This window comes from Chaetura pelagica, unplaced genomic scaffold (genome assembly GCF_000747805.2).
Source record: "Chaetura pelagica isolate M959 unplaced genomic scaffold, ChaPel_1.0 scaffold79, whole genome shotgun sequence".
Taxonomy (NCBI): domain Eukaryota; kingdom Metazoa; phylum Chordata; class Aves; order Apodiformes; family Apodidae; genus Chaetura; species Chaetura pelagica.
In genome coordinates this window covers 5,696,854-5,716,862 of record NW_009969339.1, presented here as the reverse complement: position 1 = coordinate 5,716,862, position 20,009 = coordinate 5,696,854, and the positions used below count along the sequence as shown (strand labels likewise).

Sequence of the window (20,009 nt, the reverse complement as noted above, 5' to 3'; positions counted from 1 at the left end):
ACAACAACACAAACCAGTTCCCCATAAGCACTGGAGAGATCAGAATACTTGTAATCTCTTGCAAAATGTCATCTCAGTTTATTCCAACCTTCACCTACTTCCTTAGAAAAAGGCGTCTATCACATGTGGAGTTTGTTCCTGTGATTTCTTTGTTGCTGGAGTGTTGACTTTGTGACCTAAGGTTTAATGTATTTGCTAGGCTGAATGAGGGTGGGGAGAGAAGAGGAGCACCGTAATATTAGCAGATTAATTAATATTACTTGTGATGACACTAATGATTTTCCCTCTTTGTCTCCCATCTCTCCTCACTATCCTCATTTTCCTGCCTTTTTCATTTTCTTCCAGAATGTTGTCAACAGAGCTGTGAAAGTTCATTTCTTTTGAGAGAACAACATTGTTGATGTCCTCTAAGTCTTTGCTTCCATAGGAAGCAGATACCTGGCAGATTTGCAAGGGAATGCTAAATCAACTATGGAAGTTCTGCACTGCTGTCTGTTTCTGAGAAAGTCGTAGAAGTTCTTCTCTAATTGCTTTGATAAGAGAGGCTGAAGAGTGACCTGGCTGGAGGTCCTCAGTGGAACTGGTGGTGTAGCAAAGGCCCTGGCCCTGAAGGCTGTTGTGTGGAAGCTGAGCAGGGGGTGCTGAAGGCTGCCTGGCTGAAGTCCTCGGCATCTGGAATACTGGTGAGGAGGAATATTCTTGGTGTCCATGCATATGTGTCTGGAAAAAGGTAGAAAGCATTATTGTACTCTCTGAATAAACACAATAATCCCAGAAAAGACACGAAAGCAAAGAGACGAAGAACAGAGGGAAAGCAGCATGGAGATGCTTCTATCTGCTGCCACTGTTCTTCTCTTGTATGAATGAGTGATTCTTCTTGTGGAGCACAAAAAGACTGTATACAAAATTGCTTGACTGCCTCAAGTTCAGGGATTTTCAAAATCTTTTAAAGTATCCATTAAAAAGTCTGACCTCCTTTCCAATCTGTGGTACTAATGTTTAGAAACCAAAGTGGAAGGAGGTGGGGAATGAAAACACCAAACTGGAAGTCAACAAAATTGGCTGCTCTTTCCTTGCCTTTCCAACAACTTCCTGAAGGACAACAGGCAAATCAGTCTCTTCCCACCTATAATTTTTCCATACTACCTATAAACAGAGATACTACTGCTTTGGCCTCCCCCTTCTCTGCCTGGCTTGCTTGTTCAGCCTGTACATTTGTGAGGACCCTGTGACTGACCAGTGTCCAGGAAAACACGGTCGACAGAAGAAGCAGAAGGAGAAAATTATTCACATTAAAAAGATTAGATGTTTCTATACTTAACAGCTCTTTTTGTATCTGAGAAACACTATCCCAGTTTAGGGACAACCATTGTTTCAGGGTAGAAAGGGGTTAATTTTGCATTTGTTCAGTAACACACATTTTTAACAAAACAAGAGAGAAACAAAAGAGAAGCCTGAGTTTATGGGCTTGTCATCTGGAAAAAAAATCTGCTTATACTAAAACAAAGCACAAATTTACAGTATACTATGTGATTGCACTGACTCCCAGTATGGACACAAACAAGGAACATTTCAAAAATCTGAATTTCAGCTGACATCCCTAAAGGAAGCATCTTCTCTTGCCTCGTATTTGTTGAAGGCTGAGACACAGTGAGAAGAAAACACTGGATAGGTCTTGAGCACACCTTGCTGAGGGCACAACTGGGAGCAAAGCAGCATAATCCCCTTTGCAAGGGTCTGCACTGGGGATGAGAAGCAGCTTGTTGCAGCAAGTTCAGATCCCAGCTACCATGATTTAGTGAGCACTATTGTTCTCTGTGGATAAGCCTTAAGTAGTAGCAGAGAGAGCAATCTGATGAGGGATGAAAGGACAGCAAGGTCAGATAGAAGAGGATTTGGGGTGAGGGGGAGGGAGGGAAATGAAGGGATTACAAAGCAGAAGCTGGGAAGGATATGGGAGACATGGAGTGACTGTGGCAGCAGTGTGCAGGGAACACAAAAATGCACAAGAGTATGTTCCTTAACATCTCTCATAATGTAAAATAATAAAATCTAAGTAATTTTTGTACCAAGTAGAATGATAGATTCCGACTCTCCTGCACAGCACTCATAATTTACACGGTTAATTTAGGGAGAGAGATTAAGGGGAAAAGAGGCTTTAAGAGAAGAATGATAGGTAAAGAAGATTTTCCAAGTAACATTCCATCTTACTTCTTATAAAAGGGAGGTGATTTTAGTACCAGAAATGAATTAATGGCTCTCTCGATTGCTCAGAATTATTCATTTGGCAATCTGAAGTCCGGAAACTAATCCTTATTTCAACCTGAAACTAATCCTTACGTGCAGTCTAGAGTTAGCAAACCTGAGAAGTACACCATGCGTTTATAGGAAAGAGATGACATAAAGAAATATTAAAAGCAAACATTCCTTGACATAGGAGTTTTAACAGCAACCTAAATTATGTTCAGGTTACTTTCACGTTAAAATGCATCAGGTGATTCAGCTCCTACCTTGTACTGCACTGAATTAGTACCATAAGAATGTTTTTTTAGAGGAAGTTAGGAAGAACAGTCGATGATCACAGTGGCTCTTTTTTAACACTAAGGTTATCAGCTTTTCCTTAAATATCTCAAAATAAAAAAAAAAAGTGTCTATTTCAGTGATCTCATATATAACATCAGAATTAAACAGGCCTGACAGCTTTCAAAACCAAACTAGTTTAGGAACCTAACCTTTACTAAAGTACAACAGCAAAATAAGGAGAGTAAAGAGTCAGAATAATTTCTGTGATTTTTTTCTTACTCTTAAATTTCTTTACTAACAAAAATATACATTGATATATTACATGATATTACATATGTAACAATATATAATTTTATATGGCATATATAGATTATTTATTTTTATATAGAAACTTCTCTATAATTAACATACAAAGTAGCTGACAAAAATTATCTTTATTGAATCTTCTTAAGTAATGATGATTTATGAGATCACATTGTGAATTTGTTCATCTCCGTTTACTAATTGTTGAAAACTCTGGCCAATTTCAACTGAATTGGATGTATAAGTATACACACACACACATATGTACATGTATGAAGAGATAGGTATTATAAAATTCACAAAACCAGGTAGCTAATTACACATAACCTGATTTGTGCTATTATTGAATCTGCTTCTGAGTGGCAGAAAGGCCAGGTTAGGCTGAGCTCAGTTGGACCTGTTGGCCAGCATGTATCTCACAGGGGATGCCTAGGGGACACGAGACACAAACTGTGGTGAGATTGCTTAGAGACACTACAGTGAGCAGACAGAGCATGAAAATAGAGTAAAGCAATAAGGGTGACTTGGGGGAACCACTGGAAACCTGGAGAAGACTTGGGAGAACAGTGGAGAGCTACAGGGGACTGTAGAGGGACAGGAGGTGACACCAGGTGGCCAAAGGAAGGTAGAGATATGCAAGAAACTACACACATCTGTAAGAATCCAGGCTTCATTTGTTCTGCTGCCCGAATGACCAGTGTTGTACTTTGCATCAGCTAAGGAAACGCTGTAATTATCCTGGTTGCCTAGGCCTTCTAGATGGAGAATTAAGGTGAACTGCTGGTAACCGGCACTCTGGCTTTGGGTCGGGAGATGCAAGGGAGAGGTCACATTCCAGCAGAAAATCAGGTTTGGACTGCAGGAATAATAGGTGAGGATACTGTGAGAAACAGGGCATTGCAGGAACATAAATGCAGATCCCTCTCATGTCTGCTGGTGAGAGGAGCACTACAGGTCTAATCTTCCTAAAGACAGAGTTTAATCTTAGAAACTTGCTCAGAATGAGGGAACAGTAAGACCATTTACAAAGGATCAGTTGAATACTGCACCATAAGGAACATGACTGTCATTAAGTAAATCCTCCTTTCCAGAAGGAGGAAAGACAAATTTAGAGCTCTGTCCTAGTGAAGGAATCCAAACTTTGAAGGAAATTATTTTACTACAAAAACTACAAGACTAGGGCTCATCTCATAATGTGGTGTTTGGTTGTTTTTTGTTTTTGTTATTTTTTAATGGGAATATTATTTTGCAAGAAAAGAAACAATTCTTCAAATGAAAAGGAAAGTGCAGGCACTAGGTGAGCTCACCTACAACTAAATGTGACAATACTCAGGTATTTTTAGTCCATGATCTCTTTTTTTTTTTAAAAAAAAAAAACAAACAACACCACAAACGTCAACAACATAAAACTGAAAAAAAATGACACTGCAGTAGCATAAACTGCAGCCACCAGTGAGCAAAATGTTCTGTCAAAGCCAAGGAAGTCTCTGAACTATTATTAATTAAAAGATGTCAACCAGGATTGAGGTGACATGTACCCATCTAAAATGGTGACTGACTGTGCAAACTGCAACCAAATCACATGAACCTTTGAGAGCTGCACAGGTAACTGATGTCAAAGCCAACTGTTTGAATAGCTTCTCAGATACTGATTAATTTAGTTTTCAGTTATATGTTAGAAATTCAAGTAATAAAGTATTAAGAAAGTAATGGCTCCACATGTATTTGGGGAATAGAAGGGAAAGGTCCACAGATTTAGATAAGAAAAAGTCATTTTCAGAAAAGAAAGAGATTATAAGAAGCAGCAATGAATGGTAACCTAATAGTTCCTCTGAAAATGGAACAGGAGAGACACTAAGATCTCTCATGCAAGTGCTCTTCTAGATATAAACTGAAATGATGGTGTTCTGGCATTCAGTTCCAAACACAGACAACAAATTAAATTAGGCAAATACATATTTTGGCTTTGACAGTTAAAAGTTTTTGAATAGTATCAAGAGTTTGTTTCTAGTGTGCCCAGTTCTCTATAGCTTCACGGTGTTCCTCTCAAGTTCATTTGGAGTGGTGGCAGCTCAGTTTCACCAAAATCTAACGATGAGGCCCATCCTGTTGCATTTTCTTTATGTAAAGCCATTTCAAGACCATGCAATACTGCAAAGCAACTTCAAGTAGTGTGAGCACACACTGTCCTAAGTATGCAAAAGAAGGAGATCCTTCCTTCCTCCCTCTCTCCAGGAAGAAACCAGAAAAATGCAAAGGAGCAAAAGAAGGAGCATAAAGTTATCACTAGCAAGAGTACTACAATAAAGCTGTCACACGTCAGTCTGCTTCAGGATGTAAGTACATCAAACATGGACTGGTAGCAGGCAACTGTATCTTTCCTGGAAAGGCCATATACCATCTTCAGTCTCTCACATCTGGTTAAGTCAAAGCCATCAACCTCTAGAAAGCACCATTGCCAAGAACATGAAATTATGATGGCTGCCTAGGCAACCCTGGTAAATGAATACATCATAATTTACCACATCCGGCTGACTGAGGTGAGGAAAATAACTTATTTAGAAACACCTCTACTGTTCTATGCAATTATGTACCTTGCCCTGACTCCTGCTGCTGCGCACTGACACCGAAGACAAAAGAACTGTACCAGTACAAAGTAGGACGATAGTCTGGGACAATTTAATTCAATGTTTTCTACTTACAATGATCTCAAAATACAGAGGCATATTTCAAAGAAGAAAATGGAAAGCAGTATCCACCTCTGCTGGAGCTCAGAAGCAGAACTGGGTGAACTGCAATTAATGGATGAAGGCCTCAAGTGAGAGAAAAAAAAAAAGGTTACGGTAAAGTGAGAGAAAGCAGTTAGAAGCAAAGGTGAAAGAACAGCAAGCAAAAGTTAGAAGAGCTAACGAGGGTTCGAAGAGCAAAGCAAAGAATGCCAGAGAAGCAACTGAAAGAATTCCAGGGGGAAAAGGTTCCAAGCAGTAATGCAGGAAAAAAAAAAATACCCGAACATAGCACTACTTTGGAAACTATGCAAATGTGCAACACAGTACTCACTGCATCTCGCCTAGCATATTCATCCTCTCCACGGTACTGGGGCCACCCTGGCCCCCCCGGCTGGCCATGCCCTGCTCTGCCTGAGGGGATCTCCACTTGTTGACCTCCGATCCTGCTAGCAATTCCCACCTGAGTGAGGTGCTGTATCTGAGAACCTTAAAAGCAAATATTGGTTTTTCATCTTTATACACAGTCAAGTTCGTAGGGCAGACAAATGACAATATAAAATTTTGTTGGAATCAGGAGAAAAGAAGAAAGTGGAGCTCCGTTTCTGTGCAATTAATAAATCAGCAGAAAGAAGGCCTAAAGTGTAGATTAAAGAAGGAAAAGTTACGTGCATTTTGTGCTGTTCACTTGAGTGTGATGCTTTTCATTGCCACTGCACTGAAAGAAGAGGTTGAGACACATGCATCTCAGACGTGGATGACACTTCATTCCAAAAATATGCCAGCCCTTTCCAAACAGAGTTTACTGAAAGCCCTGGCAATGATTTAATATAAATTACTTAGCAGCAAAGAGAAGATATTTGCTCCTGTGGTACACTTATTTGCATCACACTGGCTAGACCCTAACCCTCCAGAATGGCTTTTACTCTATCCCTCAGAAGAAAATGCATGACTATATAAGTGGCTCTTTCAGCTTTGCTTTGTGGTTAAATATTAAACAATGCTGTCGCTGACTAATGAGAAGGTCAGAACACACTCTATCTCCTTTCAGCCTGAAAGCTAACCTCCTCCTTTCTCCTGTCCCTCCCCTCCCTCTCCTTTCAAACACATGCAAGGTTAGCCACCATCATTAGTTGCAAGAGACATGTAACAACATGCCAGCTTTTCTTTTTCCTCACTTTCCTCTCTCTGGGAAACAAAATGTATTTTATTATGATTCATTAGAAGTGAAACACATTTAATAAACCCACAGATACATAAAACTGCCTGCGTGTATGTACAAAAACAGAGGAAAAGACCAAAACAACAGTGTGATTTACATGTCAAAACCCACAATATTTGAGAAGTTTGATATTTGCATGTAATAACACTGAAGGACAAAAAATAATAATCTGAATTGCCTCCAAATTTTAAAGCAGAATACACATAAACATTTAGAGAATACTGTGAATCAGACAATGAAATAGCCATCATTAAACTGGAACAGTCACTACATCCCTGTCATTCTCATTCATTAACATTTACAGGGAGAGGACAGCAACTATCAAAACTAGGACTCTGACATGAGTGTATGGTCTTATTTCCAATCTTCTCCAACTTGCCAGGAAGAAAATTTTTCTCTGGGGGTAGAATTAACTGTGGCATTTGCAATAAGAATAGAATATTTTATTCTCAGAATCCGCGTTTTCTGCTTAATTGAGATGTGATGTTAGAATCTTATTTGTGATAGTATTATTGAGTGCTACAGAAATTATCTCAGAACCAAATCAGGGAAGATGATTTCATATGGGACAGCAGCAATAGATAGTATCATCAGAAGCTAAAAGATCCTAGTTTTATTCACCCATTTCTAGGAAGAGAAATGATAAATAAAGATGCAGGAAAGTAAAACTGTTATTTAGCAGGCTTATTTGGGGTGCATCAGTTAGCTCATTTAGCACAAAAGAAACAGTCAGCAGTAGAAAGCTAGCATACACTGTATGCTCTAAAACAATAAAATATTTTTTCATTCTTAGAGAATGTTTGTTGTTTTTTTTTAAATACACCATGTAATAATCAATGCTTGTTAGATACTAAAAAGGTGGCAAAGCATTGCATTTTTCTGCAAGATCCTATGGATCTAAAGTTAACCTCATTTTGTCTTCACGCTTTTTTGGCAGTGAAGACAGGGACCACATTTCAGGTGTAGCAGCTGAAGAAGAATGATGTCTTCATGGTGACCCCAGTGTAAGTGTAGAGACAGAAAACGATCAGTTACTTTAGTGCATATTCAACTTAACTAAAGGGTACCTGCAGTGCTTCCAACTGGCCGTGGCCGTGCCACCGATGGCATTTCCTCTGAGTATACCCCTCTGGAGGAATATTGAACCTCAGGTGGCTGCTGGTCTGGGTGCATTAACTCTGCAGGTTGAAGAAAACCTGGCCCAAAGTTCTGCCTGTGGAAAAGTAAGGACTCAAGATTAAAATAAATGAATTGCCTAAGCAGAAGCAGGTGTAACTCATACAACAACTCCTTGTGATGCCTTGTAATGTATATTTTAACCTTAAATAAAATAATTACATCTAATTAACATATTTCTCCTTCATGACTTGCACTACACAGAAATAGGACATAGAAAATCTAACAAAATTTCACACAAGTGTTTTTCACATGTCACAGTCTCTCAATAAAGATAAAAAAGTTCACAAATCTTGTTTTCCCCTTGGGGGAAAAAGAATCATCAATGGGGGGGGAAAAAAAAAAAAAAAAAAAAAAAGGAAAAAGAAAAAAAACCCCTTCAGTAGTGATGCAGCTGCTTATCTTAGCAACAAACCTGACTCTTACCTAAGAATTTCTGGGCGCACAGTTTTGGTCTAAATCAAACCATGCAAACTGCCTTACACATGTATTCCACAAACAATCATTATTTCATCAAGCGTTCTGATAATTTTTCTGGAAATTTTAAAAACTTTGCTCTTTAAGATTTATCAGACTACTGAAAGCTGTCATTAGCACCTATAAAGAGATGCAATGAGTACTAAAATTTAATGTTTCCTATAATGCCAGCTGATGTTGGCAGTCGTTGTTATTTATTTACTGGAAAACATTAACAACGGAAATCATCAACAATCTAACTTCATTAATTGTGCCAAGGTAATGGACTTGTAAAAAAACCCCTGTAATTCCTTCACAGCCAGAAGTAGAAAAGGATGCAAATTCTACCTTTCTCCCATGCTTACTATTAACATATCTCAACCCTGGCAGGGAGTGACTCTGTTTTAAAAGACTGGTGGTAGTTGAGTTTTCAAGGATTATTGATCCCTTTCAACATGGTGGAGGTGCGGATGCCCAGACTTCAGGTGCTGAGGTTACTAGGTTAGTCTCTCTTAGATTCCAGTTATGATGAAACAAGAGAGTCAAGATCCTCAATAGGCATTTGAAGCAAAAAAGTAGGTTTACTAAATCATTTTCTGCAGAAGCCTCTCACTGGTGAGTATAAAAGAAGCAAAGTGAGACAAACATTTTAAGTCAGTCACTTAAAATTACTAAAAGTGAGGACTAGGGGTGAGTTTTATGTGTCTTTTGCCACAACAGCATCTAAGCACTACTAAAGCTGTGGGCTGCAACTTATCCCATTCCTCAAGTCCTCAGTTTTACACCCTTTTGTTTTACAGGAAAATCCCATGAGTTCATATAATTAAAATTATTCTTGATTTATGCTTTATTTGGAAAACTAATCACAACTTTGTATGACAGTCACACAGCAAAGAAAGCTGACATGATAATAAAATGCCTAATAAAGCCAAATAAAAACCTAATAAAGCACAAATGAGTAATTATAAAGTACTAGCTACTTGGCATACGGTATTAAGCGTAGCAGGCATAAGGGGTTCAAGCTGCAACAATCCCACTGTGGAACTGTCAGAGTTTCCCCAACTCCCCTGCATACAATCCCACCTGTTCACTCAGCAGATCCAGAGCAAACCATTTCCAACCAGACCTAAAGCTATTTAAAATACATGCCTGAATAGGTAGGTAATATTTACCAATGTCACTTTTGTTGTATTAATCACTGCAATCAGTAAAGCATGTAATCATTTGGCCCTTTACACCTACAGTACTGAGCTGGAATATTGTAGCTGATTAATTACTACAATTTTTTTTTATGTCGCCCAAAGAAACTATTTTCTCAACATTACTGCAAATGTATTATTTTTGTGCCAATTTTTAAGAGGACAGAAAGTATATCCTTTATTGCTGATGGGTTTGCACTTGAAAGGTGCATGTTTAATAACCAATCACCCTCTCTTTTCAACATTCCTTATAAGAGATTTAGCTATTCTTCAAAGTCAGAGATCAACAGAAGAGTACAAAAACGGGATACAGCTCTGAATCTGTATCATACAAGCTTCCTAGTCTTTTCTGTTTCCAGACTAAGACCCAGCCTTCAATTTATCTTTGCACACCCAAAAAAAAGTATTAATCTCCAGTTAGTTAATTAAGTGGGGAGACACAGCCCAAAAAAATCAATTTTACATCTCTAATACAACAGCTAAGTACTTCTGTCTCTGCTGCATAATGCAATATTCATTTTTTGGTCAAAGTTGTTCATTGTGCCTTTTATGTTTGTCTAGCTGTTATGTGACCTAGGTCTTTTACATTTAATTTTTTGTTTATTTTTTTTACCCAGGTTGTTTCCACCCCATTAAAGATGCTGACTGCATTTGTACAAAAAAAAGACCAGTACAGGCACCCAACTATTATTCCACACATTGGATATTTAAGCCAATGGACTCTGACATTGATACATGGCACCTAATCATACTGACCTCAGGTTATTTTTCCTTCCTCCAGTTGGTGCACTGTTCTATCAGTTTGTTTTTCATTATCTTCTGAATTTGAGCATAACCCCCACAACCATGACAACTTTTTTCTATTGACCAAGCTTTAGAAAACCTTCTATTTTAAAGAAAATGTAAGGGAATTCTTTCTGTTAAAGCAAAAGACCTTGCAGATTGATGACTTCATTTGCTGCCGCTGGCAGAGCCAGAATTTGACCTACTAGCAATGGTGCCATTAATCTGTAATTTACAGAATCCAAAGTGTCTATGCCAAAGGCTGACTAACTTCTGAACAAAAAATATGTTGCAAAGACACTATCTTGCTCAGAGGTATTAACATGGGTTACAATACTTTCATGATCAATTTATCACATTTTCTCCGAATGCATAACAAGCCAACAAAGAGAAAATCCTCAGTAACAAACAATTCCTTATGCTTTCTGTTGGCAGTCTCAAAACCCATAACCTTTAAGGTAACCTACATAACAAAAAATACACTGTGTATCATACTGTGTGCCACTTCATGTCTGCTCCACAAACACTGAAAATGTCCTCTTCAATCAAGACCTAAGTAAGAAAATGTGCTTAGACTCCTCCTTTTCTAGTTGGTCCTTTCAAAATCAGGTTGCAGAACAGGTAAGTTTCCATCAAGTTTCCCAGGGAGTGAAGACTTTAAGTGAAACCTAATTAATGACACTGATACCAGTGGGATTATATCTCAGAGGGTGAGCTGTAAGAAGGCAATGAGGGAGCAGCATGAGGCCACCTTTTTACCACCTTGGCTGCAGCAGCTTGGAGAGGATGACACAAAGTCTGACCATGGTGGGTATCATGACGCAAGAGTCCAAATTCATGCACAGACAACTTGTTTTAATCTCTTTACATAATTCTCCCCTGGTAAGGCTAGGAGAAGATGGAAAATTTGTTCTTCCCTTCTCATTTTATAAGAATAGGCCTGCAAGGCAGGCTTCCTATGTGAGGGTCACTATGCTCTTTAACTTGTTTTCAACTTGGTTAAAAATAGAATGATTCTATTACTCACCTGCAAGCTTTGCAAGTGAGTGTGACCCTGAGGCTACAGAAACAACATGAAAGTGAAAGCACTGGGAGAATTACATGCATCTGAGTAACTGTTTCAACCTCTCTAAAAACTGAAACTCAGTGGTTTCCTCAGTTATTTAGAAAGGTATCTCTATAACCAAGGGGCTAGAAATGCATTAATTTTAAATGGAGGCTTGGATTCCATGCAGCATGCATATTTCTGATTCTTGCTACATAAATAAATTACACAGGCTGGATCTGGACTCCTGTAACTTCTCATTTATACAGTACTTTGCATAATAATATACTTGTGCCAGTAAGAACAAGAAATTGCAAGGAAAATAATAACGATAATTTTGTCAGCAAAAAGCTACCTTGGTAGTAGACCTGGTGCTGTTGGTGGAGTCATTCCAAATTCCACATATCTCTGTCAGAAGAATGAAAAAAATCAAACAACAAATTAAAATCAAAATGCATATCCTGGGAAGTCCATTGTCAGCCTTTAAGTGATAAAGGGTAGAGATCAGAAGGCCTGTATGTGTGACTTGACTGCAATCATAAGAGTGTAGTTTTGACAAACCCATCAGCACACAGGTGATTCCCAGACCTGGGAATCACTGCAGCAGTGGGCTAGCAGTCTCTTCTATCTGACCAGAGTCTTGACTTAAAAACCTTTCAAAAATACTTTTTCTCACTTGCAGAATATAAGGGCTGCTCCAATGTCTACTTGGCATAAAACTTCCAGCAAACCAAGATTTGCATTTGGAAATCTCTTTATATCTCAACCAGCATCAGACTGCAGCAGAGAGACCACAGGACTCAGACTCAACACTCCAAGGGCATTATGAAACTTCTACTAAATTGGTGTGGAACTCAGGATGACCTAAAAATCTACCCATGTGTCTCTCAGTGCTCCATAAAATGCAAAAAATAATACACAGAAATACTGCTTCCCTTCCCCTTAACTCCTGAAAGCATTTGGATACCCTGCTAAAAAAGATTACCTAAGCCAAACACATTCTTTTTTCATTGTCAAAATATGAAATGACTCATATTTTTAAAAAATAAAGTTTTACTATTGGACATAACAAGACTGATCTGTGAAAGACTGTGACTGAGAAGAAAAGTTATCTTAAAGAGAACTCTTCTCATCTTGTAGTTGGGATGGGAAAAGGGACAAGAATCCAAACAGCTTAAAAAGCAGTGTCACCATCTTGTGATGGTCGTTCCTGAATTCCTCTGGTTCCAGAAACCACTCTGCATTCCAAGTCCTGTCAGCAAGGGCACAATAACAGTGACCACAGCTCAACTGGTGCTAACTACCTGCCCAGAAAAGCCTTTTACGTTGCATCACTCACATTAAATGGTTTGTTTATTGCCTGAGTTGGACCAAAAGGTGACCCCCACTGGGTGCAACTGGTTCCCCTCCCTGCTGGAGCAGGAGTGCTGTTTACCGGCTGTCCTGCAGAGCCCCCGGGCGGTGTGACGGCCGTGGAATTGGCTGCTTGGCTGCTGGGAGCCACCAGTGCAAAAGCATCATCCAGCAGTGAGTGCATGGTCTGCCGAGCCTCTTCAATGGATGGCTGTGGTGGGACATACTGCGAGACTGGGTGGGAAGGCAAGCCAGGGAACTTCCCCAGATCAGCTGAAGATGATGTCTGAGGTTCAGGAGGCAAGTCTGGATCAGACTGGAGCAAACAGAAAGAAGGTGAAGGGCAGCCAGAGAAAAGACATGAACAACCAGCTTCCAAGTCCCTGTCAGCCTTAATTCTGAGCAACGTCTCCTCTGCCAGAACCACAGTGAGATAAATGGCACAAGTGCTGCTGCTGGACAAAACCTGCCCCTTGTCTTCCCCACTTCAGCATGCACATACATGACACCAGTTGTTCAAATGCTTCATTCCATGTGATCTGAAAGACTGATCTCAGGTAAGGCAGCAGAGCCTTGTGCAGGAATTACTCAGCTATAACAGGAATTCTGTGGTTTGCAAGCATGGAATGAAGTAATCCACAGTGTGTTTACTCCACCCAGAAAATCAATCAGCTCTGTCTACATTTTCAACTTCTCTGCAGCTTTTGCAGCTTCAGTAAAATTAATTCAGTGTTTAGCTTACAACTGACCACATCAGCAATAATACTAAGCAGTTATTACCTCCTAGAAAAACAGAGAGATCTGTTAAGCAGCTAAGTGGTTAGCTGCATGGAACTTGAACTTGTGCATCACCTGCATGGGATTCCTGTGAGGGCTTCATAGCAGCAATACATGAGGCATTCAGTTATTGTCTGGGATCTTCCTATATGGGCTTATTGTCCCTCAGTAACAGGAAATTAAACGAGCTTTGCAGCAGCATAATCATTACTTATTATCAAAGCTCACTCTTACCACTGCATGCAGACTGTAAAATCAGTTGACAAGATGCAAAAGTCTCTCTACTTCATCAGGAACTCAGTATTCTGAGTACTGTCTTGCTACAGATGCCATAAGGGCTAAGCTTGCTGTGCGACACGTCGTAATTAAACAGTTTCAGATGAGAATTCATTCTGCTGCGTGACATCAAATTCATCACACTCTTGTGTGAAGGAGGAGGGAAAGCACAGAAATCAACATTGTAGTCACTTCACTGCATATGCAGTGAATGGTGAAATTCTTAAAATTATTAAACCATCTTTCAAGATAAAAACTGTTCACAGGTTTCCAATAATAGCATTAGACTTAGTGAAGTCTGCCTAGAAGTGGATAAAGATGCCTAAATACAGTTTATGACATAAATATGACCAAATAGAAGCATTCTCCGGTGTCTTTGCCTTTTTTAGACAGGAAACAAATTAATTATCAAGACATGGCACTAGAATTGTCTCAAGTTACTGCAGTACAAAGTCATGTTGTTTTTTTTGTTAATTATTAATTCCCACATTTTAAAGGTGAGAAAATTTCTCATGGAAGGAACTGAGTCTTCCACTCTGGGAAAGTAAAGGATGAAATTTTCAGTAACATAACATCCAGCAAATTGGACTAGAGTAAAACCATGCTCAACATATAGTAGCACATGCCAAGCACACTTTCCTGTGCATAATACAGTTGCACTAATGAAAACAAGGTTTTGGTTCTTGGTCTCTTTATTATCAAGTAATACTTGGCAGAATTTAACTGCTTAATGCTGACAGACTGCCAGTGAAATCCTCACTTCACTTTGATTTACAAGCTAACTACATGTGACTGCAATTAGCTATACAGACTATAGTCAGAAGGCCAAAAACCTCCCCATGTCACAACTGTCATGACAGTTATCAGAGCACTCCTGTCATTCAAGAGACATACATACAATATATGCAGAATTATTGACTCCTGGTGGCCTTTTGTACGTCCCATCACTGTCAGTTGTGATTAACCTGTCCTTTTCCACATCAAGAGGGCTACCATTTATCTGATGTCGCCGGCGCTGCTTGGGAGAACGTTTTGCACGAGAACTTAACGGGAAGAAAACAAAAAGCAGAGAGAGAGAAAAGACAAACAAGACAAGGGTAATCTCATTTCTTTGTACAATTTTTTGCCTCATCCCACTCAAGATTAAACTTCTCTGCCCATTACATCCAAGTGATGCTTGCCTCAGCCCAGTTTCCCTTCCCTTTCCCAGTTTTTCATGCCACCCCATTATTTAGCCTTGAACATCTCTTCTCAAGCATCTCCTTTCATTGACTGTTCTCCAAATTGTCTCCTTCCTCTTTCAAACTATCTCCAGTTTGACTTCCTTTCTACATTCATCTTTCAAAGCTGTTCATGCTCCAGCCCCCACCACTAGTGCCTCTTCAGACCTCCCAAAGTAATATCTGATACCTTTGCATTAGGCTAACACACCACACTGCCAACAAGGCTTTGCACTTGATATGGTGGGTTTAATCCTACCAGGCAAACCAGCTGAGGAACCCATGTAGCTGGGGGAAAGCTACTTCGTAGCCATGTGGAAGCAGACACAGAGTAGAGTGCTCTGGAAACAAAGTGCCAGGGCTCATAAGCCCCTAAACAGAGCCCAGGGAAAACTTTCTCTGGAAATACAAGGCCAGAAACGCAGATCAGTGAGGCTGACAAATATTTCTCCTTATCCAGATGGAATACGTAAAAGGTTACTGTGTGGATTTGCCTTTAAAATTCAGAATCTTTATGCTTTTTAAGTTAAGGGTTTCCTTCCTTTGCATCTTTTCCCCCCTTTACAAAAATATTATTTCTTGCAATTTGTATTTTCCACATCTCTTTTTTTAGTCTTAATATTGCAATTTTGATCCCTCTACACCGCTCAGAAATTATTAAAACAAAAGGCAGAGCAATTATGAAATTGCTTTAAGACAGTTTTAATACATTTTCATTTATTTATTGAGAATTCACCCCTGAGAATCTGTAAAAGAATAATTTGAAAACAAAACATATCGGCTTATACTGAAATAAGTAAAAATACTTAGATCACCTAGATAACAAATTCAACTCTGAAAGTTCAGAAGTACAGGTCTGATCTATTTTGAATATTGACTCTAAAATCAAGATTTCTTTCCTATCTTTGAAATCCTTACCTCTTCCTGGGCTCTATGAAGACAGTTGGCACACTGCCTCCAGGGTCCAAGATCTTGTCAATCTGCATCTGTGCCTTGCGATAGATTCTGTGCTGTTCTTTGGAGTCAACCACCACCACATCATCCACCACTGGAAATTCGTAGTGCCCTTTGCGCTTGGCACGAAGACGAATCTTATTGCGGTGATGCTCAATCTCAGATTTATGCCTCAGGGCTGTTTGTATCTTAAAGAAGGAAGGGGGAAAAAAAAAAAAATCAAGTGCATTTTTCATTTGTAGTTTTTGCAAATAGAACTTCTTGTTGCTTTTCTGTAAATCGCTCCTCCTCACCTCCTTGCCAGCCCCTACTTCCCTCCTCCCCCTCCTTTCTCCAAATCTCTGAAGGATTAAAATAAGTCATACAATTTGTAAAAACACATTTCTATCTTGGTTGTTTTGCAGTATCCCCATTGTCTCTGCAGGTAGATGTTCTATAACACACAATAAAACTGCCAGCACACCAGATGTAATTAGAGAGAGATGGCAGTTTGTTAACAAAAGGAGGGAGGAACACAAAAAACTCCTGTTTGCCTGCCAGAAGCAACACTGCTCTGAAAAAATAAGACTAATCAGTACAGCCTACATCTACCTTTACTTGTCAAATGGACATACATTTGATCAATAGTGTTGAAGTCTGTCACCCATTCACTTAAATAACCTTCATCATGCAAGAATAAAAACTTAAAAGGAGCTAATTGAGCTCATAACTCAATGCCTCTGCTAAGCATAAGAGGATGTCACAAGCTATTCAGAACCAAAAAAAACCAGCAGCAATACAAGGGCACAGGTCCCCAGATGAGCATGGCATTATCAGCTCTTGCAGGCTGAGCTTTCATTCCTCTCTCACATCTTTTTTTCAAATTCCCTGAAGTGCATCTCATCATGCAGGAAAAGCTATCGTAACACCACACTTTTAAGTCCTGGAAAAATGGAAAGTCTTGGGCACCAGACCAGGTAGCACAACTATTATGCCTGAGCTGGCCTAGGTCTGGAACACATCTACAGCAGGGAATTAAAAACCAAATAAAAATTGATTTGTGTGTATTCTCTCATGAAAATCCAAAAGCATAAAAGGGACACAAGTCAGGCTCACTCTTTATGTTTATACTCTTCTGCCCATATAATGATATTTCTGTTTTGCAGCCCCTCTTGTCAGATATAGGTATTTACCTCTCTTCCATAAGGTACTCAGAAACACAGTATCTTAACATTGTTGAAGGTTTGAGTCATCTTCCACTCTGAATTATGAGAATATGCCATTTTACACCCAGTATGAAACCAGGATGTAGGTACATGGTACTGTCAGGCAGTGTATTATATGGTTTTACAGCACATTACTTTCTCTCTTAATGCCCCAGGCATGCTCATATTCTGCTTACAGGAACATGAGCCTCAGAGAAAGCAGGAAGTTTCTGTATGTTTACTGTCACATAAACCCATCAGAAGCTGGAAGCAATGAATGTGCTGCAAATTCACAGCCCAGAATTTGTTAGTATAACCTACATCCCAAGTTGCTGAAAAGTGGTGTAGAATGAAAACCAAGGTGGGCCAGATGTTCCAGTTCTCACACATATATTAACACAACCGTCATAAGCCACGTCCTAGCAAAAGGATGGTAAACAAGGTATCTGACCATCAAGTTCACTCCTGTCTTAATGTTTAAGCTTTGGTTTAGGTTATCTCTTCAAAACAAGTCAGAGTAGTTCTCTGGACAGAAACGGGATCACTCCTGTAGCTTGTCAAAATTCCTCAGGAAGTAATGAGGAACTCCTGATAACAAGAAACTGGATACCTTTCACTTCCCTCTTAGCTGTGCATAAAGTCCTCCACAAACATTCAAGGAACTTCAAAAATACCTCTTTATTAATTTTGTTGGTCTCAGCTACGCGATCAGAAAGCACTGAGTTCTGAACCGGAGGGGCTGCCATCGGCTGCATAGCAATCAGCTGGATCTTGCTGGGGACCCGTCTGCTGGCATCTGAGGAACGTGACATCCTATCCACGTGTTCAAAGATAGAGGCTGAGGAGTGCTGCTCATTTCCATTGCTGGTCTGAGGAGGCCCTAAATCATCAGAATGAATACAAAGTAGTGCTGCTACGGTTATCTCAGTCAAATGTTAAGCTCTACAGATGCTACGCTACAAGACTACCATGATCTCCATCTGTGTTTCAGTTGCCCTATAGGCCTTCCAGCTGATTCATATTTAGTGTACAAATTTATCCAGTGGTTTGAAATTTATAAACATTTTCCCATTATATTTCCAGAAGGTGAGCTGTCATTTTTTATTTCTGTATATCAAGCTCTTGGCATTTGCAAATCCCCAAAATCTTAATCTATTTATTCCACAAAAAAAACTGTTCAAGTGCACACTGCTAATAGTTCTTCTTATCAGTACTTAAGGACATGCAAATTCGTCAAAGAGCAATAGAAGATGTCTCACTGCAAAATGCACTTCTTAAGTGATAGGAGTGATACATGAACTAAACAAAAACCCTTTAGAAATCCACATAACATAAATAATTTTACAGACATTTTACTGATTAAAAATTTTAAGTAAATGTTTTCTTCTCTGCGAGAGGACAAACCATTCACATAGTAATAAGCAAGCTGCACAATCATTGCCATGTTGTAATTTGTTGAAGAGTTTAAATCAACTCAAATACAATCAGTAAAAGACATTATGGAAACCAATATACATGAAAGTTGTGATCCTAGTCCTGCCAACTGTGAATCACTTCAACAGAAATGGGCCAGTCACCTCACTAGAAAGACCTGAAACATGCAGGATCACCCCAGTCATTTGCAGTTAAGAACATAAACATGTTTGTTTCTGGAGCTAAGCTTACAACAGGAACCATTATCTAGATTACACTTGCAAAAACCACTGAAGACTTGCAAAATCAACTTTAGTCTTTTCCACATGTTAATGCCACAAATTCTCAAACTGCTTCTCAAAATAATATATAAGCAATAAGAGATTAAGATTTGTGACTCTTATAGAGTAACACAAGACAGTAGAGGGACACAGTCCCACATCCTTGCACAGACTTCCAATAATGGGTTGTGGTTCTCAGATTCAAATCAGGAGGCAAATCTGATTTGATTTTGATACAGAATCAATTGTTGATCAACCAGATACATCTCCAACAGAAAACAGCCACTGCTCTGATACACTTGCAAACTGTGATGGTAATGAAGTATACAGTTCAGAAAAGTGAATGCTATCTTCTGTAGATCACGGCAGATTATTTGCTCCTTTGCTTTCCTCTTCTAGTATAAGAAGGGAGCAGGAGAGGGAAGGAACAGTACACTTCATTATATTCACAGCACATTACTTTTGGGCTGGAAGTCAATCTGGCCACAAGCTATACAAAATTCTTATTTTTCACATTTCTCAAACTTGATCAATGCTTTGTCAAATATATACATTCATAAATGGTATGCATTATTTTATAAATGTGACTTTTCTGTATAAGTGTCCTTAAAAAGGCAAACAGTTCCACTCAAGATCTTTGTGTCCCAAATGTTCTGCAAGACACTAAGCTTAAATGAAATATATCTGTCTTTTGTGGCTGTTTATATGATCTATAACATTTGTCATCTTCACAACCCCATCTTCATTTCTTAGAAGCATGGAAATGTTGTCTCTCACAGAGAAGAGCACAAGACACATAGCAGTAGTTAGTGTGAAGTCCTCAGAGCAATCCTGTTGCACAATGGAAATCTGAACTGCATCCATCTTTCCAGTCTTCCCCACACCTTAGTAACTTTTTCCAATCTTTCCAGTCTAACAGCAGTTCTCAAAGCTCACTGACCTCCAACATAAACTTTTAAGTCTAAACTGGTCAAGAAGGTGCAACACGTACAATTATGTTGAGCATTCACTCTGAATCTTTATAATTTCATCCTGAACCCTTCCTTTTGCATGTATAAACAAGTGTATAAACAAGTGTGGCAAAGGCCCCCACTGTCAAATTTTGGTGAGGCTCTACA

At 39.2% G+C, this 20,009-nt stretch overlaps 1 protein-coding gene across 1 annotated transcript in view; it reads right to left on the bottom strand.

The window, feature by feature from the left end:
• Nucleotides 1-146: 146 nt before the first annotated feature.
• The window catches only part of KIAA1549 (KIAA1549 ortholog), an 84,021-nt gene continuing 64,158 nt past the window's right edge, over nt 147-20,009 (bottom strand). The window contains exons 12-19 of the mRNA XM_010005813.1: nt 17,872-18,077; nt 15,978-16,201; nt 14,738-14,882; nt 12,869-13,102; nt 11,789-11,841; nt 7,842-7,987; nt 5,887-6,041; nt 147-720 (exon numbers count right to left, since the gene is read on the bottom strand). Coding sequence (XP_010004115.1) covers nt 466-720; nt 5,887-6,041; nt 7,842-7,987; nt 11,789-11,841; nt 12,869-13,102; nt 14,738-14,882; nt 15,978-16,201; nt 17,872-18,077 — 1,418 coding nt within the window. The 3' untranslated portion in view covers nt 147-465. The remainder of the gene's footprint in view (nt 721-5,886; nt 6,042-7,841; nt 7,988-11,788; nt 11,842-12,868; nt 13,103-14,737; nt 14,883-15,977; nt 16,202-17,871; nt 18,078-20,009) is intronic.